Source organism: Vombatus ursinus, unplaced genomic scaffold (genome assembly GCF_900497805.2).
Source record: "Vombatus ursinus unplaced genomic scaffold, bare-nosed wombat genome assembly UNPS02014789.1, whole genome shotgun sequence".
Lineage (NCBI taxonomy): Eukaryota > Metazoa > Chordata > Mammalia > Diprotodontia > Vombatidae > Vombatus > Vombatus ursinus.
Window position 1 is genome coordinate 13,799,290 of NW_020954567.1, and position 23,762 is coordinate 13,823,051.

A 23,762-nucleotide genomic window follows, 5' to 3' on the forward strand; every position below is an offset into this window, starting at 1 on the left:
TCCTTCCTTCCTTCCTTCCTTCCTCCCTCCCTCCCTCCCTCCCTCTCCAGTTTGTCAATGTTCTTCTTAAAATGTGGTGCCTGAAACTGTATATAATACTCTAGATGTGGTCTGACCATGGCAAAGTACGCTGGGACTATCATGTCCCTTGTTTTTCGACATCACTTGCCTTCCTCGGTTACCTTCCTGGGTTGTCCCCTAGCCTCCAGGAAAGGACTGAGGACTTGGGAGCAGCTTAATAAATCCATACTGATGGATTCCTCTGTCTCTCCACCCTCCTTTTGTTTCTAGTTCCCACTCCCCAGAGTCTGCAGCTACTCAAAAGCACAGAGGACTCTCTGCTGGTGCATTGGGATCCAGAAGTGGATGTAGACCATTACCTGCTCAGCTACTATCCCCTGGGGGTGGATACTTCAATGAAGCAGGTTAAAGTCCCCAAAGATCAGCTAAGTTATGACATTCACAACCTGCAGCCCAGCACCAAGTACATTATCAACTTACGCAATGTGAAAAAGGGGATTTCCAGTAACCCACAGCATCTGCTGGCCTCTACAGGTAAGGGACATAGGGATGACAGGCCATGAGAAGACCCTCACTCTGCCCTCTACCCCCGAACCAGATGAAAAATCATCCAAACCATATCTTTGCATCTGTTAGCAGCCGACAAAGTAAGTGCTGGATAGATACAGACAGACAGACAGACAGACGGACAGATAAGACATTTATTAAGCCCTTACTATGTGTCAGGCACTGGTCAATTACCCTTAGATCAATATAGATTTTACTATCTGGCTCCCACATTTAGGCAGTTGAGTGTCCTGACCTGTGCCTAAATTCCAAGGTAGTTCTACAGCAGGGGTTCTTAACCTGGGATCTATGAACTTGTTTTAAAAGGTATTTTGATAAATGCATTTCAAGATAATTGTTTTCTGTTGTATTCCTCTGTATCTTATTTTATGCATTTAGAAACATTATTCTGAGAAGGGTACATAGTTTTCACCAGAATGCCAGAGTGATCCATGACAGTGTAAAGGTTGCCTCTGGGACTAACTTGTGAGGTTTTGAATTGGGTAAGCCTTGGAAAGCCTGTAGCATCTTAATGTTGGGAGGGCAAGGGAGGTGGGATTTGTTCCCTACAACTTACCAGCTTCCCATACCCAATGAAACTTCTTGGAGTACCTTGAGATCCCCAAGGGATCTTAGAACATCAAACCCCAGATCCTATGCCCTCAACTTCTTGAGTGACTGTGGCCTTCTTGGGTCCTCCTCAGTTGTGGTTTGGTACTGGAGGGCCCAAGCAGCTCCTGAGTCACACCTAGATTTGAGGTCAAAGTTCAGCCACCCCATGCATAACACTGTTAGGCAGAAGACTTAAGTGCTGCCTAATTTGACTTACTTCAAGGATTTATGAAGGCAATCAAGGTAGGCATGACCACAGGAGACCAACCATTATTGGCCTTGGTAGATAGTCTTCATGAGTTCTTGAGACTGAAAAATTCTTCATCTGATCACCAGCCTTCTCCAAACTTAATTAGGCTGGTCCTCAGATACCAGGCACAGTCTGTTGCTAGGCCAAAGCCCAAAACCTGTCCAGTTTGGTAAGACTTACCAGAGCTTATGCTTAGCTGGCAGAGCTTTACAGGGTCATTGTCATGTCACCATGACTCAATGAGGCATCCTAGCATGAATCTTACCTTGGGAGAAAAAAGGAAAAATAAGCATTGAGTGACTTGGCAACCCCTGGTGTGGAATTTGTTCTTCTCAGTTACTACAAATTATTAACAAGAAAGAGGACTGGAGATTCAAGTGACTCATCTTCCTAGGTGGCAATCAATTGATTGATAAGCATTTATTAAGCACCTACTGTGTGATAAGCACTGTAGTGGGTGCTGAGAATACAAAAGAAAAAGATGAAGTAGTTCCTGCCCTCAAGGAGTTTATATTCTATTGGGGAGACATATAAAAGTACATACATATATTTATATTTGTATATATACACATATGTGTATATACATATATACATACATGTATATACACAGTGTATGCATACACACATATGTACTCATATAAATGTACATATATATAAACCCATATGTATTATATGTATATGAAAAATACAAAGTCAACAAGGAAAGAGTACTAGTGGTTGGAAAGGTCAGGAAAACCTCATGTTGAGCCAAGTTCTGAAGGAAACTGGGAATTCCAAGAAGCAGAGGAGAGGAAGGACTGTGTTCCTGGCATAGGGGACAGCTTGTGCAGAGATAAGGAGATAGAAAGTGGGATTTCATTTTGAGAGGAACAGAAAAAAGTTCCAGTTAGGCTGTAGAACACTTGAAGGGGAGCAATTTCTAATAAATAAGACTTAGAAAGGTAGGTTAGAGCCAAGTTCTAAAGGACTTGAACAATATAGTCCATTCTATCATGGAAAGAACACAAACTGTGAAGTCAGAGGATCTGGGTTAGATCCTGTCTCTTATTCTTATGCCTTGTGTGACCTTAGGTAAGTCATTCGACCTCAGTTCCTTCTTCATCTGTACATTGAGGGGGTTGGACTGTATGACTTCTGAGGTCCCTTCCAATTCTAAATATCATTTTCTGGTTATGTGGGAATGGACTGAAGAGGGAGAGACTTGAGGAAGGCAGCTTGAATTGGAGGCTAATTCAATATTATTTATAACAATAATAATAGCTAGCATTTATATGGTGCTTAAAGCTCTTTACATACATTATCTCATATGATTCTTGCAACAACCTTGTGAGGCAGGTGTTATTATTATACCATTTTACAGAAGAGGAAACTGAGGGTGAGAAAGACTAGTCACTTACCCTGGAAGTAAGTCAAGATGAAGGGAGAAGCCTGTTATTATGCCCCCCCCCTTGAAATAGCTAGGAGATAACAAAGTGTTCGTTTAAGAATGATTAAACAGCATCTTAAAACTGTTTGGTTGCTATCCTTGGTTTCAGGCAGAGTAGGTGGCACTTCGACCATTTTCAACTAATGAGTAGCAATCTATTTCTCAAAGATCTTAAGAGGAAGAAGGTTTAAGTAATCTTCCTTGCTCCAAAAACTCATAAAATTCCCTAACCATGAAATTTGTCTTTATGTCTCTCCTGATTCAAGTTAAGCCCATTTTCTCTGGTTTTGTCCTCAGGGAGAATTTGGCCTGGGAGTCACTTTTTCTAAAATGTTTTTAAATATAATTATTAAGTTTCTGCTATCCTGTTTGAAAAATCATCCCAATTTCTTCAAACTTATCCTTCTTTCATAACCTTTTTCATTAGTCTTCCCTGGAATCATCTCAAGTTTTTCCCCCTTAGGTCAAATCTCTAAGAAAAAATTTTTACATAAAAATTATTTATATATTTTTTATGTCACCTTAATTTCTAATACATCTTTCCCTCTACCCTGACTTGGTGAACCATTCTATGTAATAAACAACAACAAAAGAGGAAAAAAACAGTTTAGCAAAAGTTACTGATTCTGACAGTATATGTCATGTTCTAAACCCATACTCTCCTACCTCTGTGAAGAAAGGAAGGAATTATATTTTCTTCTCATCTCTTCTGCATTTTTTACTCCCACCTCCAATCAATTGCCAAATCTTGCATCTCTGGCATCCATCTCCTCTCCACTTTCTCAGCAACCATCCATGTTCAGGCCTTCATTATCCCTAGTCCAGGCTATTTTAATCGTCTTCTAATTGCTTGTCGGCCACCAGGGCCTTCTCCTTTCAATCCAGCCTATCAAAGTGTTATTTCTAAAGCATCTGACGATGTCACTCTCCTATTCAAGAAGCCTTGACTTTGCACAGCCCTCCTTCACTTAAATCCAATTCACTTGTGTGTCATGGCATCTCCTCCCTTGATGTCATGGTCCTTTTCGAGGACAAAGGACAAACAGCAGCAGCCTCTAGGATAAAATAAAAAGTCTTCTGTTTGGTTTTTGAAGCCCTTCATAATGTAGTCAGACAGTATGTTATTGAGTATACCTTCAGAGTTCAGAAGGCCTGGGTTCAAATCCTATCACTGACGCGTGTTGTTTGTATGACCATGATCAGAGAAGGTGCTAATCTACATTTGCAGAAGGAGTGTCCTCATTGGGAGTTAGCTACAGCAGCAATTCTCAAATTTTTTGGACTTAGGACTCCTTTGCATTCTTAAAAACTGTTGAGGATCTTCCCCCAAGAGTTTTTGTTTATGTGAATCGTATCCATCAATTTCTATTAGATCTAATCAGATCAACAGCTAATTTGAAATTAAGACATCTTCGTATTATTATGAAAATAATTTTGACCTCAACTGTCCTGTTTGTTACATCCTATCTCTGGCTTCTCTGCTTTGTCAAAGGTTGGCCTCCATGGTTGGAATACACTCTCTTCTCATATCTAGTAGAATCCCTGGTTTCCTCCCAAGCTCAGCTCAAGCTCTGTCTCTTATAGGAAGCCCATCTCAATGTCCCTGTTGTTAGTGTTGCCCTTCCCTATGACTTTGTATGTATTTTGTATTTAATTTTCTATATACATATTGTTTTCTGCCTTGCACAATGTCTGGCAGATAGCACTTGGTAAATGCTTATTGACTGACTGACTGAATAAATGAATGAATGAATGAAGAAGGGAACCGGGGAAGGCTTGGGGACTTGTGTTACAATTTAAAGAATTGACAGAAATTCAGCAGATGAAGAGGGGGATAGGTATCAGGGTAAGCAAAGGCAATTGGAACAGGGAAGTAAGAGACTTGTGTGGGGAGCATAGAGTGCGTGGAGGAAAGAAATATGACATAAGAATAGGAAGATAGGCTGGTACAAGATTTGGAGGGTCTTGAATGCTAGGAAAATGAATTTGAACTTTATTCCTACTGTGGGAATTTTGAGCAGAGGTATAATATGACTCAATTTATGTAAATGAAAGATTATTATGGCAGTGATATGAGGAATGGATTGGTGGGGAGGATAGATAATGAAGTCTGGAAGACTATTACAATAGTACAGGCAGGTGATAATGAGGATTTTTATAAGGCTAGTGGCAGCCGAGTAAGGGAGAAATCCAAGAGATGTGGAGGTGGAGCCAATAGGACTTGGCAATTGATTGGTGATAGGTTCTTCTACCTTGGTAACCTTCGAGCAGAGGCCAACCTCTCACCAGGTATGTTAAACTAGGATTCCTTTTGGGTGTGGGTTGGAGTAAATGGCTACTGAGGTCCTTCCCAACCCTTAAATTCTGTGATTCTAGATATGCGGGTAAGGAGAAGTCAGGACTGCATATATGGACTTAATAGTCATGATATCGTTGTAATGAATTCAATAGACAAGGGAAAGGGTGCAGAGACTGAAGTGAAAAGGGCTAAGGACAGACCATTGGGAAACATATACATTAAAGGGTGGGGCAGAGAAAGAATGGTTAAAAGGGCAGAAGAACGAGGAGATGTGGTGTCTCTGCAATCAGAGGAGGGAGCATGGAGCTAGAGAGGGGGATCAACAGTTTCCAAAGCTCTGGAGAAGAAAAGGATAGTGAGGATTAGAAAAATGCCATTGGTAATAACAATTTTGGTAATGATCATTAGATCATAGGATGATAGGATTTGAGAGCTGAAAGGGGACTTAGAGGTCATGTAGCCCAACCCCCTCACTTTACATGTAGTACTACTACCCTAGCCCCCATTGCATGAAGGCCAGGTAGGTCACATTTCACAACTCCTCCTGGACTCTTTGATACCTTTAAAGGAAAAGGTTTTGGAGGGTGTCTATGATCTCTGCAAATGACTCCAGACTCCACTGATGGTGTTCCCCCAAATATAAGGGGTGGGTCCCTTGCATCCCGATTCCATTTAGCAACTTAACAATCATACTAGCTTTTACAAAGAAATATTTACTTTAAAGGTATAATCACAAATATACAGACTGACTCTCCCAATCTGTAGGAGGCAGAATCTCCTCCCTTTATACCACTTCACTCTCTGGGGATGGGCACGGGATTACGTTCATAGTTTAGCTCTGTTCCTATAGAGCACACTCCCAGTTCCAAATCCAAAACCTCCCTCTGGCTTGAGTTCCAGACACCCTGGCTTCACCAGGCTTCCCTGCCAGGCTAGCAGGCTGTACCATCCTGCCTATAGTCCTGGCTACCATGGCTTGGGCTCCCATGTCCAGTGGGATCACCACTGGCACCTGAAACTGAGAAAGACAAATGAAAGAAAATGGAAACAAACACCCCCAGACTCATTTCTTAAAGCCAGGGTAGAAGAGAGAGAGAGAACAGGGGAAAGAAGTCCTTCCCTTCTCACAGCTTTAATTCGTGACTCCTGGGCCTTGGGTGAGCTGTGACCTTCACTCTCTGGACACAGCAAGAAAGAGTGTGAGACAGAAAGAGATGGATTGTCTCAGTCTTACTCACTTTAAGATCACATCCTTTTCTGGGCTGTTCAGGTTCCATAACCCATCAAAGGAGGAGGGCCTCCATGTTAGGGAATCTAGACATTCTCAGGCAAGTCCCCTTAGAGACTCCCCCTATGTTAGATGATCTGGGTATGCTCCAAAAGCCCCATTACATACAAATGAGAAAGTGGAGGCACAGAAATATTGTTATTTGCCTACTATCACATGGACAATAAGAACTAGTGACCTTTTGGAGATATTTACAGTAGAGTGGGGGGGCAGAAGCTAGGTTGCAAAAGTTTGGGAAATGGGTAGTGAGGAAGTGGGGTGTATGCAACTTTTTCAAGAAATTTAGCAGTAAAGAGGGAGAAAGGAGATGGGATTATAGCTTGATGGAGTAGAAGATAAAGAGATGACTGTTTTAAGATTGTGGTGAGATGAGTGCATTTGTTAGAGGGTTGGGAAGAAGCCAGTGGAGGAGAAATGAAAGACAATCCCTGGGGAATGTTTTTGGAAAAGGCAGTAGGGATGGGACAGGAAGAGAAAGGAGGAAGAGAGAATGAGGGATCATGATGAGAAATGCTTGGAAATATAGGAGGTGGGGAGCTGAGGGAGTTCATGTGAAATTGCTTTAATCTTCTTAGTGAAGTAAGTAGAAGGCTAAATCATCTGTGTACTAAGTGTTGGGCTGTATTTGTGAGGGAAGGAAAATAATTGGCACAGCATCTGTGGGGCATGAAATGAGTCAATAAGGTTAAGACTGAAGGATGGTTGAGCCACAGTGAGAAGCCAATTGAAGCTATATAGCATAAGTTTATAGAGGGTGAAATCAGCTCAATTTTATGACTTTCTCTAGTGACATTCAGCATTCCTAGCAGAGGAGTGGGGAAATTTGATTATTCAGACTAGCAAGGGATGGGGCAAGGGATTAAAGGTGAGAACGAGGGCAAAGAATGAATTTAATGTTTGTTGTGGAATTTGAAATTATTCTGAGTCTGGGAGACCAGACAGTCCCAAGAGTGGCAAGATCTAAGATTTGACTCTTTACTTTTGCACAGAACCTTGTTAAACCTCCACATTAAAGGTTTGAGAAGAGGACAAGGAATAAGGAATTCCTAGAGAAGGATTGTTGCATGCATCCTGTGTGCCAAGAGTACATTTACTCTTTTGTTGTTGTTGTTTTACTGGTGTCCAACTGTTTGTGACCCCCTTTGGGATTTTCTTGGCAGAGATACTGGAGTGGTTTTTACCATTTCCCTCTCCAGTTCATTTTACAGATGAGGAAACTGAGGCAAACAAAGTTGAGTGACTTGCCCAGGGTCACACAGCTAGTAAGTGTTTAAGGCTGGATTTGAACTCAGGAAGATGAATCTTCCTGACTCCAGGCCCGGCCCTCTGTGCACTATGGCACCCCCTAACTGCCCCCCCCATTTACCCTTTACCTCCTTGATTCTCTGAGCTGCTAGGGCTCAGTATGTTTTGTTATGTTGTATTATGTTATGTTGTATGTATTTTATAAATACTTCCATGTGCACATTTTATCTCTCCTGATAGAATATAAGATCCATAGGGCAAATATTATTTCATTTTTATCTTTATGTTCCTGGAATCTAGTGCAGGGCCTTCCGTTCAGACTTTAAAAGTGCTTATTGATTGGTTGATTACGGCAGCTGAAGTAGGGTAGAAGAGGACAATGGAACTGGAAAAGCTGAGGAAATGTGTGGTCAGGTTGCTATAGAGGTATTCAATAGGAAATGTCTTAGACTTCCCCAAGTTAATTCTGAAACTGCTTTATCAAGGTGTCTGGACCTCATGTCCTGTAGCCAGTTCTGTGAAAGCAGAGGCAGAGACAAGTATGTAAACACAAGGAAATCTGGCCACTGTGTCAAAGTACTGTGTATCAGCCCTTGTTTCTTGACTGCGGCTCTTGGAAGGCTGCCTGGCATACTGGGCATGGAGAGAATTGAGGGTTTCAAGGCAAATGTCTATTGGTGAAGGAATAGGACTGGAAGTGAACAGGAAAGAGGAGAAAGTCTAACCCCAAGCTCTTCTATCCAATTAACACGTGCATCTTTTTTTTTCTTTCTTTTTGGTGAGGCAGTCGGGGTTAAGTGACTTGCCCAGGGTCACACAGCTAGTAAGTGTCAAGTGTCTGGTAACATGTGCAACCTCCAGGTCTCTGTTGCAAGTGGTCAGAGAGGTGGTGTTCAATACTTCACACACAAAACTTGGGAGAAGTCTTGGTGGGAGATCTACTCACGTCTCTTCATCTTATTCCCTTTTTATTTGTTTTCTCCTTTCCTTTACTTCTACTCTAGACGTGCCTGTGAATGGCACTGCTTGGGTGACCGATGAGACAGAGTACTCCCTGGATGTGGAATGGGAGAACCCGCCTGTGGAGGTGGATTATTACAAACTCAGGTATGGCACCTTAGAAGGGCAGGAGGTGAAGGAGGTGACCGTGCCCAAGAGCAATGACCCCAAGAGCAGATATGACATCACAGGTAAGAGAAGTTTAAAATGCTGATGGAACTTTAACTCGGTGTGGGGCATGACGTCCAGCACAAAGGCTTAGGGAACTATGGGAGAAGAGAGAATTGGTATCTCTGAGGTTGAGTCTACTTCTGGGAAGCCTACTTCTCAGTAACTCAGGCACCTCACAGAGAGTACCAGGTACGCTTGAAATCTCATCCCCGAATTCCTTAGACATCATAAACTTCCTGACCAAGCTAGAACCTCTGGCTTTCAGATCCGGCCCCAATATTCTACTAATGACTACCTTCTCTCATATCTGCCTGTTTACAAGGTTTCAGTGGGAGATGTAGTCTGAGATGATCTAATCCTGGCTCTGCTGCTTACTTCTGAAAATGGATCTGATTGCTGGCAAGGATTCCTTTCTCATGAGTGTGTGTGTGTGTGTGTGTGTGTGTGTGTGTGTGTGTCCATGTGTGCATATTTAATCTACTGAATCTGACTTCCCATCCCAAGAATTATTGACAGTTGAGCTGCCCTAGTGGCTGAGTAGCCATTGAAAGTCTTGGACTGAGAGGGAAAAACCCTTTCAGAAGGAGTGTTTTTCAATTATTAGACAGCCACTTGTGACCACAGATCAAATCAGGAAGCAAGCGTTGGTCCCTACTGGTTTTCTTCCCCCAAATGGAGAAAATCCAATTAGCTTTATTCTGTCATAAAAGTGACCTTACCCCTCTGACTGCACATCTTCTGAATGGCAGGCCACTAAATAAAGGAATTCTTTATGGACCACTCCTGACTGCACTAGGATCAGCTCTTAGATGTGTACTCAAAGGAAAAGCTTAGTATCATTTGCTACTGGTCCAGAGGAAACCTGGACAACCTCTGGGACTTCTGGCCCAGGAGTTAGGAGTGGGGCTACATTGAATGGAGCTGTTCTCAGTAATCCGTAATGCTACTCCTGCTGGTTCCTTTCTAGGTTTGCAGCCTGGGACTGATTACAAGATCACTGTGATACCCATGAGAGGTGGGCTGGAAGGCAAACCAATTTCCCTGAGTGGCAAAACTGGTAAGGGCTCCTTGGGAAGTGTTCTCAGATTTTAATTCTACCTCTCCTCACGATGTTTCTTTTGGCTATTTTCCCTTCTCTCTAGATAAAAATTCTAAGTCCTATGAGAAGTACGGAAAAATTAGTTTATGGGAAGACATTTTCCCTTTCTGGACAGACATCTATTTGGGTGGGTGGGTGGAGGGAGGCAGACTTAGTTTTTTTAGTGAAAAATTTCATGGTCACAGCAATCTCCTCAATGCTGAGGGTCTTGGAGAAAAAGGTTGTTTCTGATGGCTTGACTGCTTATTTGACCAGTTTTTGATCAATCGATCATCTCCAAGACTTTTGCCACCATGTAACATTGGTTCATTGTTGAATACCACTTGCAAAAAATTTGCTTGTTCCACACCAATAATACCTTCATCAAGGGTGGCCTGGATTTGGGTATAGATGATAATCATAAATATTTTGTATAGGTGGGAAAGTAGGCATGTAAGTTGGTAGTCACTTTCTCAGTCACCATTTTTTTGGTCTGAGATTTTTTTCCTCCTGTGTTTTTGGTATCTTCCTTTTCTTCAGATAACTTTGTATATCAATTCCTCAATGTCTTCACAGCTGTGCTGCCTCCATCAGATTTTCTGTACATATGTTAGGTCTATCCCAGTGGGTTTCACCATTTTTGTTCTCTTTAGTGTCATTTCTATCTCTGTTATAGACACATTTGAAACTGTGATGTTAGAATCCAAATGTAGTTACACTGTCCTTGATTGTGAGAAGTTTGTTAGAGTTATCTCTATAGATGTTTTCCATTTTTCATCTACTTTCTCCTCTGTTTATTTTAATATGCCTGAGATTCCTTTGCTTTGTAGAATGTCTTGTCAAGTTTCCTTTAAGCTGGTTTTACCCTCCACTGCTTCTCTATGCTTTATATGTGTATCCACCTACAATTGACTCAGATTCCTTATACCAGAAACTGACAGCAGGGAGGAGAGAGAAAGGTTGTTAGAAGAAGAATGAAGACAACACTGCAAAAGCTATCAGGCTCCATCTTGTTTATCCATTAACCAACGTATCATAGTTTAGGAGAACTGCTCTAAACATTTCATGTCAACTGAAGTTAAGTGGGAAAATATGGAAAGCAATGGGCCCTGGGCATGGAGGTTGGTACCATTATTGCTATCACTTTTATTTGTCATTTCCCACTCCCACGACTTCATTCAAGGCTCCTAATAATCTGGCTCCATCATGCCTTTCCATATTTATCTCCCATTGTTTCCCAATAGAGTTGGGCTGGTCTTTTCACTGTCCTTAGATATGACTTGTTCATTCTTGACTCTGTTTTTCCTTAAGTTGTTCCTCTGGCCTGGAAAGCTTTTTTATCCCAGTGTTATCCATCCTACAAAGCCTCGCTCACATTTTATTTACTCCATGAAGCTGCTCTAGCCCCACAGTGATCAGAGTTCTCTGGGTATTTATTAATGCCACACTGTCTTTTACTTCACTTTTCAAGCCCTGTTTTTGCGATGAAACTGTAAACTCCTCAAGCTGAGGGTCCGTGTCTTATTCATCTTTGTGCTCCCTATATTGCCTAGTGAAGGGCCTAGCTTCACTATTGCTTCACTAATATTTGTTCAGTTAACTTTTTGTTGAATCACAGAGCTGAAAGAAGCTAGATCTCAAAAGCATGGCAAAAAGAATTGGATTCAAAACAAACTGGGATTACATTTTTCATCTGCACAATTAAAAAAAAAGATGAAAGTGGATTTGAAAAGAAATCCACAAATTTAGTAGGATCATTAATTAATACTAATCCAATTCATTTTTCTTAATATGAAAAGTCAGTTTCTACAAACTTTTGTCTTCAGACTAGGAAGTAAAAATACTTGGAATTCAAGGGTAGCACATGCAAGAATGAGAGAGCAAATGGCACAGTTCAGGTATTTTTCTGTTTGAATTATTAGTTAAAGCAGGAGTATGAAAGGAAAGGGTTTGATTGATTGATCATTAGAAGACAATTTAGCATCTGCCTGTCGAAAAATGAGACCAACACTCAGAATCAGGCGAGTGCTCAAAGCAGCAAGTAAAAATGCAGACCAATATTCTGATTGGTGAAATTTCTTCCTCAGAGCCTTAGAGACAATCAATTTTTATTAATTGATACAATTTCTATGGCTTTTTCTTGAGGACTCACATATAGGCTGTTCACATTCATAAAATCTCTGACTAAAACCTCCCATAAAAACCACCACCAACTGCTCAGAAAAGCTGCCATTTTGAGTTCTTCAGAACTGAAATGTGATGGGAAAAAAATCAGTCCAAGACCACATTATTTTTCTTTTTAAACTTTTGGAATCGTTAAACATTTTCTTAGGGAGATACAATGATGTCATAGCTCCCCACTGCCAAATAAGAAGCTATAATTCTATCTTAATCTCTGATACATGCCAGAGACACCGCTTTGGTTCTCACAAGCCTGCCCTGGCTCCATCAGCAACTTAGATAGTATTGACAACTCTGGCTTTGGATAGACTTTAGAATACTTCAATCAGACCATATCGGCTCAGATTCAGTTTCAGGCAGATAATCCCTCTAGAGTGCCTTAATTCATAGTACCTAAAACATGTGCCTGAGTTTTCTGATAACTTAGTGTTAGGAAGGATATGAATTAATGAATGTGAATTAATTCACTGATGTGAATTAATGAACCCCTTGTCCCAATGACCTACCTGCATTATATCAGGATTTCAAATCTTTGTCCTTTCTTATACTTTCATGTAGGGAAGGAGGATGATAATGGCTTCAACATTAAATCTGTCCTATTCTATTTCTAACAAAAAATGGGCCATATTTCCTTATTTGGATGAGTCGGTGATTAGATGACATTATTTTTTCTTCTTGGCCTTCTATAAAGTCATCGATAAAAATGTACTCTTATCCTTGACCCTTACCTGCTATTTAAGTAGGCTACATCTTATACTAGAATCCCTCTAATTGAACAGACAGAGATGTAGTTAACCTTTGCTTTTTATTTGTGACCTCTGTAGGTCAGGGATTGGCAACTTTTCAGAGGTACCTGACAAGTTTCTATATATTCACTGAAAAGGCCTAAGGAATCTTTTAAAAGGGCTCTCTTTTGTAGTCCAAACATTTCAGAGAAGACATTATAGTTTAAGCCTTATTAGTTAATATCTTAATTACTACTTAGTACCTCAGAAAGGTTTAGTTCAAGTATCTTAAGTCAAGGAAGAATATAGGATAGCTACATAAGAGGTTACACGGTGACTTGGAGGGGCGCCAAGAAGGAAGTCTTATTTAGAACCTGCCTTAGCCATTTCCCATGGCCTCCTTTGATGTTATGTGCTATAGGTTGCCAAACCTTGGTTTAGGCTGAAGTAAAGCTAGTAAATGTATGAGGTCAAATTTGAACTCAGGTCTTCCTGACTACATTTCCAGGTTGAAGGAACTAAGACTATTTAGTATAGAGAAACGAAAACTTGACTATGTGAGAGAAGGTAGAAGGAATAGGAGAAAGGGGGCATGATAACAGCTTTCAATTATGTTGAGGACTGTTATATGGAAGAGGGATTCAACTTGCTTTACTTGGCCTCAGATAGCAAAACTAGTGGCAAGAGGTGGAGAAATTCTATGTTGGCAGGTTTAGGTTACATGTAAGAGTGCCACCTTATTATGTTTCATGTGATCTTTGGAGCATTGCAGTAGGGGCAGCAGTACAAAATGGCACTCATGCTGCCTCTTTAAGTCTATAGGAAGACAGTGTGAATGTTTTAATTATCTAGCAAGAGAGTGGAATAGGTGAGTTGTGCTACTAGGTGGCATTCACCTCAAGCCACCCACAGGTAACGTAGTAGATAGGAACTACACCCATAGACCTCACAGGCCCCAGCTCTTGATTGTATAAGCTAAACCTCCCAAAACAATGCAACATCTCCTTTGAAAAATCAGGGCACCCACCTTGCGAAGGCCTAGACTGCTCCCCTCACCATCACTGTCCTAGAAGTTAAGTTTCAGAATTTAGGTAGGAGTGACACGGAATATTGCTCAAAACATTTTAAGAAGTATGAACTTCATGGCTTTAGAGCCCCCAGTCTAAACCTGGACAGCTAGGTGGTGCAGTGGGTAGAGCACCAGGCATAGAGTCAGGAAGACTCATCTCCTTGAGTTCAAATCTGGCCTCAGACACTTATTAGCTGTGTGACCCTAGACAAGTCATGTCACCCCGTTTGCTTCAGTTTCCTCTTCTGTAAAATGAGCTGGAGAAGAAAATGGCAAACCATTCTAGTCTTTTTGCCAAGAAAACCCCAAATGGGGTCACAAAGAGTCAGACAACTGAAATGACTGGACAACAACACTCTAAACTTGGACTCTCCTGTCTGTGGTTACAACTGCCTTCATTCACAGGACTCAGATACTCAACAGCTTTTGACCACATATTATTAAACATAGAGAAAACAAAAGAAAAAGGTTGCATTCCCAGCTGGAGCTGTCTGCCTCTGGTCATCTCCCAAAACCTTCTGCTTTGTGCCCTCCAGTCCTTCAAGTGTGGCTGAGGAGTCTGAACCACATGAGCCTACAGATCATGGGAAGGGGAAGGTGTGTGTAGAGAACCCCAGTGCCTGATGTTATAGCAAGGGAATGCAGGGAAAGGATGTTAAGAGAGAAAACAGCTTTTTCTCCCTGCTATGTTCACCAGCCAACACAATTCTCAGCAGGAGGCATGCAGAGAACATTTCACTGGGGTGAGCACCCAGGGAATATTTATTTATTTATTTATTTTTAAATAGATTTGACATTTTTTTTTCTTTTTTGGGTGAGGCAATCAAGGTTAAGTGATTTGCCCAGGGTCACACAGCTAGTAAGTGTCAAGTGTCTGAGGCTGGATTAGAACTCAGGTTCTCCTGATTCTAAGACTGGAGCTCTATTCATTGTGCCACCTAGCTGCCCCAGGGAATTTTATGATTGAATACTCAATTATTAAGGACATTATTTTTTACTCAACCAACTAAGATTTAACTAAGCTTAATTTTAAAAATAACCAAACAACTTAAAAATATGTATTTTTGCAAAGGGACACTTTTAATCAAATCTTTCACCTGAAAAAACAGAATTATCTTTTCAGACTTATTTTCTTGGCTAAAAAAATTCCTTTTTTCAAATAAGTGTGCTCTCCTAGCCCCATATTTTGACATTAAAGGCTCATGTCAGAGTTTAAGGACTGGTGATCAGAGGTAAATCCTTCAAAAGGAAAAATGTTAACTTTTTTGCTTTTATTGCTCACCAACAAAAGGTTGGTCTGGCTCATACCAGCCAAAGTTCCAGGGCCATGCACTACAACAAAGGGTCTGGGGGAACCGAAGTGGGAAAGAAGTATCTATTGACTCAGCTGTAGTTGATGAGTCTCTGGGCAAGAACGAGGTTTCCTGGTAGTGGGAACCTCAAAGCTGATTTAATTTGCATTTCTCTAATTATTAGAATTTAGAGCATTTTTTCCATAAGGTTGTTGATAGCTTGAATTTTTCTTTGAAAACTGCCTTTTCATACTTTGACCATTTCTTTATTAGAGAATGCTCCCAATGGACTTTCTTTTGTCATTGTGAAGATACCAGTGGAAGACATATGTTGTCTATCAATTATCCTTCTTTCTCTTGTCTTCTTTTTCACTCATATATTTCTTTGACAGTATCCTTTACTCCTCTCCATAATTTTCTCTTCATAATGTCCTGCTGCCTACTCAGAGCCACCATTGTCTTCTAGTGATATATTAATTTTAAATTTTTCTGGGACTGTATTGTTCCATGTCTCCCACCCATACAACACTGGTAGAATTTATTGGTATTATAAAGATGAGCCTTTGTTTCAGGGAGAGATTTGGGGTCATTAAAAGAACAATCTAGCCTGCTCTGCTCCTGTTGAATTTTGGGCCCAGTTTATTTTTAATTAACCCCATTAGCTATCCCCAATAGTTATTATCTATTCAAGATAATAACAAGAATACAACTTAATCCTAGTTAATATTGTGTTTTATGAATACATATGTTTTTCATGCCATAGTCAAATAAAAACCTGTGTGCTATGGAGAGTTTACTCTCCAGATGGAGAGTTTATTCACCATAGCACATAGGTATTTATTTGGGGACATCAAGTACCAGGCATTATGGTGAAGACTCAAAGCTGATGGTGGGTAGTAACAGAGGGTACACTTTCCCAAAACAGCTGGGCACAGTTTTTCCAGCCTTATCCAGGGATAACAAGTGCTTTGTCCTAACTCAGTCTGGATGTATAATAGCAAAACAGTGCTCAAGACTCTGCAGACCATGTACTTCTATAGAATTACTGCTGCTTCAGATTTTCAATCAGGCTGAAGGAGGGCTCTGTAAGTAGGCCAGCTCTTCATACCATTTAAAAAAATCTATTGGCAACTGAGAGTACAAAGCTGTTACTGAATTCAGTTACCATGGTGGCCCAGCTGTCACAAGGCATACCAATAAGTGATTAGCTGGAGGACTCGATCAAGAAAGTCAGATTTTTCTTTCATTTGACTTTTGGTCAGTAAACTTAGGCCTTTACTAATCACAGTGCTGCCCTAGTTTGCTCTAGGGAGCTAGGGCCCGAGTTTGTATTTTTTTGCCTTTGGGTGTGATGGAACAATTATTCTTAGGATCCATCTTTACCTCCAATGACAAGAATGAGTAAAAAGACATTCCTCGGTGGCAGCCAGCTTGCAAACTTCCAAGCTATCTTCCTTACTGCTTCCTATTTTTTGGGCAAAGAGAATGGATGATGAAAGCAAAGTTGATGTTACATAGGCTTTTCAGGCAGTTCTTGTGTTAGAGGAGGAGTTGACTCATGTTGGTTGGCATTTTCTATTTTTCAATAAATTCAAAATAAGTTAGTGGTAGAACCATCTTGACAATTTCCTTGGGGGTCAGAATTTAAATTTTCAGCCACTGAGTTACTATTCTTTGAACTGAAGGTAGGAAACAAACGGAAAACAAGTAGCCCAGGGGTGAGGCAAGTGGCTGAGTTTCTTTAAGATATAATGAAATGTAACTGAAATCTGTGGGGGGAAAGTTATCAGTTTTGTTATGGGAACACAGGAAATAGCTAGATGGTAGCATCCCCAATGGCTACCCCTATAACCCAGAATTATAGATTGGGTCCTTCGGTAAACTACTTTCCCAGGTCCATGGTACTCTTTGAGTCAGAACACATAAACATATAGTTCATGAGTCTCCAACTGTGTTTACTTTTTGCTAGTCAGATAAAGGAAACAATTAACTCAAAGCAAAAGGCATTACTGAAATGACATAGTAAGAAAAGTAACAACAAAACCTGTCCCCATAAACCTGGGATACACTCTCCCACATGGACACACAGTTAATGGGAAGAGTAGATATCCAAAGAATTTACAAGTGGAGAAGAGCACTAATAGGAACCCATGTGGACAAGGGCAACTTTCCCCTTCAGTGCTACTCTCTTCCCCCCCAGTGACATTATGTGATATCATCAGACTGCACCTTATGGCATGTGATGCATCTTCTAGGCCCCTGGAGCATAAGCTTTGGCGGAGCGCATGCCTTTAATGCTTGGCCATGGTTACTACTGTCTCCAGCTTTGGGCTCAGCTGAAACCTTGGCCTAAAATACTGCTATGCACTTTTAGAAAGAAACAGAATTTTAATTAGAGGCCTATAGTATCCTTTACTTCCACATTTATTTCCTAGTGGCCCAGCACAAGAAACTTTTCCCCCCTTGAATCCCTAATATTCCAAGATTAGCTCCATGCAATTTATCATTACCTAACAGAAAAAGGTTGAAAGATAAATTATGGGATGAGCACGTTAACTCAGGCCTTCTTGCCTAGGAGAATATGCTGCTTGGCATTACCATTGTCAATATGTAGACAGTCCAATCTTTCACTATGAGAATCTTGGGATACATCCCTTTGTAATGTCACAAGTCTTTCTTAACGTGTCTGTTACTTAAATTCAGAATTTTATAAATTGGATTTCCTTCCAGGCAAGTCCCTTAAACTCTCAACTCTCTAGGCAATTCTTTAAGAATATGTTTCAGTGAAGATGTTGACCTGTTTTGGCTGAGGGAGTTTCTCACCAAGGAGTTCCATATACCAGTGAAATTACATGTCTAGTCCCCGTCCCTATCCCTTGAAGAAGCAGGATGTCTTCCTGTATTAAAATGAAAGCTTTAAATCTAAAGGTTGGTCTCACATGTCTGAACCTTTGGGTTTTTTTCACTCACTAGACTGATCAGAGGCTGGCTCCAGCTTAAGTCTGTGGTTTCAAATGGTGGGCGGCTATCTCTTTAATGTGTGGAGGAGGTCAGAGCAGAAGGATATGGGGGAGAAATCTGTCTAGCAGCTCCTACGGCTGTTACTCATCTCCGACTTGGCCAGGAATCCATAGCTACTCAAAGAGTATCCAGCATTTGGATCTGGAATGGAAAATTTGCTTAATCATACCCACAGCTTTTTGATATAATGCTGGATGGTTTTAGAGTTGCTGAGCTTGCCTCTTCTGGCAATGACCTTCCTCCTTGAAGATTCTGTCATGGAAATACCCTAAATTATCCACCTTTCCACATCTATTTATTGCCAGACGCTTATTTCTGGGTATTGGGGAAGTGGAAGCCAAGTAGAGACAGCTCTTATCAGTAGCCATCTTTAGATTAGAGAGAGGAGGAAAGAAGAGGGAGAAGGAGTATGTTTTCCTTTTCATTCATACCAGCTCAGATAGTATTCCCTTCTTTCTTTTTATCCCTTTCACCCTGTGGTTGGATACCTGAAACATATAGGTAGCTTCTCTATTAAATATAGTTTCTGCAGTCATGGGGGATGTGACCTACATCCCATCTTGGAATGGAGTGTTGTGGTTTGGGAAAGAGGTTCAGCAAAGGTCAGAGAACTTTTCCTTCAGTGAAGGGCACCCCACTCTAGCAAATCAAGGGTCCTCTGATCATCTCTGATATGTACTGTAAAAGATGTCAGAGATACCATCCTTTTGAATGTAGTTGTGGAGGCTTCACCGAGTATAGCCACAGATTCTCTGGAGGTTGCCCTTGGAGGTTCCCCCAGAGTTTTCTTGGGGCTCTCCATCACAGTATGAGTAGTCAGTGCAGCACATTTTTTAGGCCATTGGATCCCTAGAAGAGGCCCACTTAGATAGCCCTTTAAAATTTGCAGAGTTCTCCATGTATTTTCTCATTTAATCCTTACAACAACCCTGCAGGTTAGGTATTGTAATTATTCCCTTTTTTCAGATGAAGAAACTGAGGCCGGGAAAGACGAGGTCACATGCCCAAGATCACATAGCTGCTAAGTCTGAGGCAAGATTTGAACTCAGGCCTTCCTGACTTGAAGTCTTATACTGTATTCACAGTGCCACTTAGCTGCCTTTGGCACCTGTCTGGGTATGGGACAGTGTGAGGTACCTTGCAAAAGGAATGAAACAAATGGGAGAAACGGGAAGCATACACAAGCCTCCTGCAAGTTTTCAAATAAGGACAGAAATGTTAAGACAAGGAATATTTTGGTGCTAGCTCTCCTCACCCACAGCCCCAAAGGATGCCTCTAGTGCTAACTTTCCTCATTCGGGTGTTGTTTTTTTTTTAAGGAATTGACAGTCCCACCAATGTGGTGACTGATCGAGTGACAGAGGATACGGCCACTGTCTCCTGGGATCCTGTCCAGGCTGTCATCGATAGATACGTGGTACGCTATACCTCCACCGAAGGAGATGTCAAGATGACACCGGTGGGGAAGGATAAGAGCAGCACCGTTCTGACGGGCTTGAATCCGGGCATGGAGTATACTGTCCATGTGTGGGCTGAGAAGGGGAGCCAAGAGAGTAAGAAAGCCAACACCAAGGCCTTAACAGGTAACAACAGTAGTTGACATGTATATGACGGCTTTTACGGTCCTTGTTTCATTCCATCCTTACAATAATCTTATGAGGTACAGGCATTTTTTAGGCCCACTTTATAGATGAAGGAACAGGCCTGGAGAAGTTAAGTTATGTGCCCACAGTTACACAGTTTTGGAAGTGGTGTTGAATCCCATGGTTCAAGATTTCACATTTAGAGAACTGCATTATACTGACTCTCTCAAAGAGAGAAGGAAAATAAAAACTGAGAAGCTCCCTCAGGGAGAAGGGTGATGTTGCATCAGGAGACTGGTGCTCAGTTTTGACAGCTGGAGTGTCAAAATATTCAGAGAAACAAACGTGATTTCTTTTCATAATTGAATTTTGCCTTTTTATCCTCAAATAAGCGTTAGCACATACGTAGTTGTTTTTTTTCCCCATCCATATTGTAGGTCACACTTAATTGGACTGTGAGTTCATGCAGCATTTTCCTAGAATTAGCTGACACTTTCTAATTTTATTTCTGGACATGAATGCTTGAAACATTTGGCTGACAAAAGAGTTGAAAGCTTATCGTGGTTTGCAGTGACTGGTGGGTACTGTGCATATAATGTAGGCCTTTTTTAGAGAATAAGGGGGTGGTTGGCATTCCAGTGTGACAGAAACAAATGTACTGAATATGCCTTTAAACTTTCATAAATCCTACATGCTTACATCCTTCCTATAGACATTTAGTCAACAGTGAGGCCCACGGACACCACAGGACTTCACTCTGGAGCAGCAATGTAATTCTTTCTCTGTTCAATCCTCCACCCTGGTTGGCGCCATCTATTAATCCAGGGCAGCCTGCTTAGGGAGACCACCTATGTTTCCAAAGAAAAAAGAAATGGTCTTCTTGACAGGTGGTTGCTGAAAACAGATTCATTTGTAGTTAATGCACTTCTCTCTGTGATCAACATAAATTGTAAGCTCAGTGTTTGATTTTGAATAGGATTTGACATTTGGCACGAGAAACAATATTTCAAGTGCTATATGGCTACCATTTGGGCAAATCCCATGCTTCAGAGAAGTCTTTTGCTATGGACTGGCCTCGTCCTCCTTTTTGACTGATCTGCATCTTTTTGATGTTCTGGGGTTCTATCCAAGGCTCCGCTCAAGTGTCTCAGGCCTTTTCTGATCACCTCCAATTTGTTTTTGGTTCCCCTTCTCCAAATATTTGATTAAAATTATCTTCATATTTCCTAGCAATTAATAGTAAACAACTGCCCTAGTCTAGGCAAATTAATTTTGTAGAGGCTCATAACCAAATGGTTAGCCAACAGGCAATGAGTTGTTTAGCCACAGAAACTCACTAAGACTGCGTGCTAAGGTCTGGAGGGGTTGCAATCTGTACTGGTGGCAGGATTACCCATGCTAGTAAAATTATGAATCATTAAATTAAAATGTCTTTGAAGTTCAAAGAACAGGAATGAAAATAGTATATAACATGAAAATAAGGAGTAGAGGAAACTGGGGATTGATTGAAACTTTTTAAGAAGACTATTTGAGGACAGAGTTCTAGTAGTTAAAAATGGAATGTTAACTTTATCTAAAAGACCTACTTCTGATTATAGGATATTAACTCCCACTTGGAATTTTAGACCACTGGGTTAAAGCCTTAAGCCACCACAACTCTTGGCATGTAATTAAGGCAAATATATCCTGGGTTTTTCTGGGATGGTCCTTGTTTTATGAAAAGAAAGTACTTCTAATGAGGTTTTGAAAAAAAACACGTCTTGGTTTTTGTGAGACTATCTTTTGTCTGGCCACGTGTCCCAATTTTAGGTTGGGAAAATGCAGTCACTCTGTAGCAAAATGGACTTAGACATTTTTTTTTTGGTCAGATAATCCTTATTTGTGTATACGCTGGCCTTTCAGAATTATAAACGTTAAACTTCTCTTCCTGGATATTTATCTTAAAGAAATTGACAGTCCAACCAATCTGGTAACTGATCGTGTAACTGAGGATACAGCCACCATCTCCTGGGACCCAGTTCAGGCCGACATAGATAGGTACCTGGTGAGCTATACCTCTGCTGATGGAGAGACCATGGAGATACCAGTGGGGAAGGAAAAGACCTCCACCATCCTGACAGGCCTGAGGCCAGGCATGGATTATACTGTCTACGTCTGGGCTGAGAAGGGGAACCAAGAAAGCAAGAAAGCCAACACCAATGCCCCAACAGGTACGGAAGGAAGTGTTACCATTGCTAGCTCACATTAGGTAACACTTTTCTGTCCATGGTGTGCTCAAAAAAATTTTTTTTTACAAAGCTGTAGCTAATGAGTATTATTATCCCAATTTAAAAACAAGCAAGTCGAGCCCAAGAGGTGAAATAATTTGTCCAGGATCACAAAACTATTAAGTGGCAGAAATATTTTATGCCCATGTTCTCTAAGTGCAAATCCAGTGGTTTTTTCACTACACTTGTCAATGGGAACAAATGCTCCTTGCCCCCACCATTTTCTCATTGACAGGTGGCCACCTGGTGGCCAATTTTAAGATTATTGCTGTTTGGTATCTGTGATAGCAAGTTGGAATAATTTACTATTTAAAAGTATTAAAGATCTGAGAAAAACAGTAGGATGGCAACATGTACTGGCTACACTGTTATGTTCAAATGGCCTCAAAGTCTGTTTATATGAATGGATGATATTTTGCATTAGTAATCTCCCTTTAGGAGACTTGTTAAACTTTACTAAGGTTTCCTTATTGAGACACTCGTATATTGTCTCTAGGATCCTTATGAAAAGAAAGTAACGATCTCCACAAAAAAGAAGTCCTACATAAAATTCAATCAATAAGTCAATTAGTAAGCATTTATTAAGCACCTATTATATGCCAAGTTCTGGCCTCAGACACTTACTAGCTGTGTGACCCTGGGCAAGTCATTTAACCCTATTTGCCTTGGTTTCCTTATCTGTAAAATGAATTAGGAGAGGGAAATGGAAAACCACTCCAGTACTTTTGCCAAGAAAACCCCAAAAGGAGTCACAAAGAGTTGGGCACAACTGAAAAATGTACCATGCAGTGTGCTAGGGTCTGGGGATACAAATACAATGAATGAAATAATCTCTCTTCTCAAGGAACTTACATTCTAATGGAGGAGACATTAATTCCACATGAGTAAATGCATAATAAACATAAAGAGAATAAATAGAAGTGAATACAAGATAGTTAAATATAAGGTAGTTTTGGGAGGGAGAGCAGTAGTAGTTAATTGAGGGAGTGAGTCAAGAAAAGCTTCATGTAGAAGGTGGTGCTATTTGCCTCAGCTTTCTCATCTGTAAAATGGGGATAATAATAACACCTGCCTTCCGGCTTGGTTGTGAGGAACAAATGAGACAATAATTATAAAGCACAGTGCTTGGCCCATAGTAAGCGCCATATAAATATTAGCTATTATTATTGTCTTGAAGAGAGAGAGGAATTCCATGAGGTAGAGGTAAGAAGGGAGTATATATCAGACATGGAGACAGAAGACAGAAGGAACCATGTCTGGTAAGTGGTTAGATTGTAGGATGTGGGAGGAGGCATGGTGTCCAAAGAGACTGAACACAGAGGTCGGGGTTATTAAGGTCTTTAAATAAGAAATATGTGCCCTGGATGGTGTAGGAGAGATCCATTTAACCAGTGGTTTTGCTGATCAAAAGATTACTCTGGAGAAACTATTCTGCTCGTGATTTGGGGAGCTATAAATCCAGGAAGTGCCCATCTGTTCTCTTAGTTCTGTTTTCCATTCCCAATCCAAGAAAGCAATAACATTATCGACTGAAGAGTGCTTTGATGATAAGGTCCCTTCCAGCTCTCATGTCCTATGATTCTTAAGTCCTTTATTTCTGGAAACTTGCTATCTCTACCCTATACTCATAAGACTGGATTGGTGCCAATGGATAATTTGGTGCCAATGTTTATCATTCTCCAAACTTTT

At 40.8% G+C, this 23,762-nt stretch overlaps 1 protein-coding gene across 1 annotated transcript in view; it reads left to right on the forward strand.

Moving 5' to 3' along the window:
• TNN (tenascin N) overlaps nt 1–23,762 on the forward strand; it is an 85,374-nt gene that overhangs the window by 19,329 nt on the left and 42,283 nt on the right. The window contains exons 4-8 of the mRNA XM_027868367.1: nt 292–555; nt 8,692–8,877; nt 9,825–9,914; nt 19,543–19,806; nt 21,753–22,016. Of these exons, the coding sequence (XP_027724168.1) occupies nt 292–555; nt 8,692–8,877; nt 9,825–9,914; nt 19,543–19,806; nt 21,753–22,016 (1,068 nt within the window). The remainder of the gene's footprint in view (nt 1–291; nt 556–8,691; nt 8,878–9,824; nt 9,915–19,542; nt 19,807–21,752; nt 22,017–23,762) is intronic.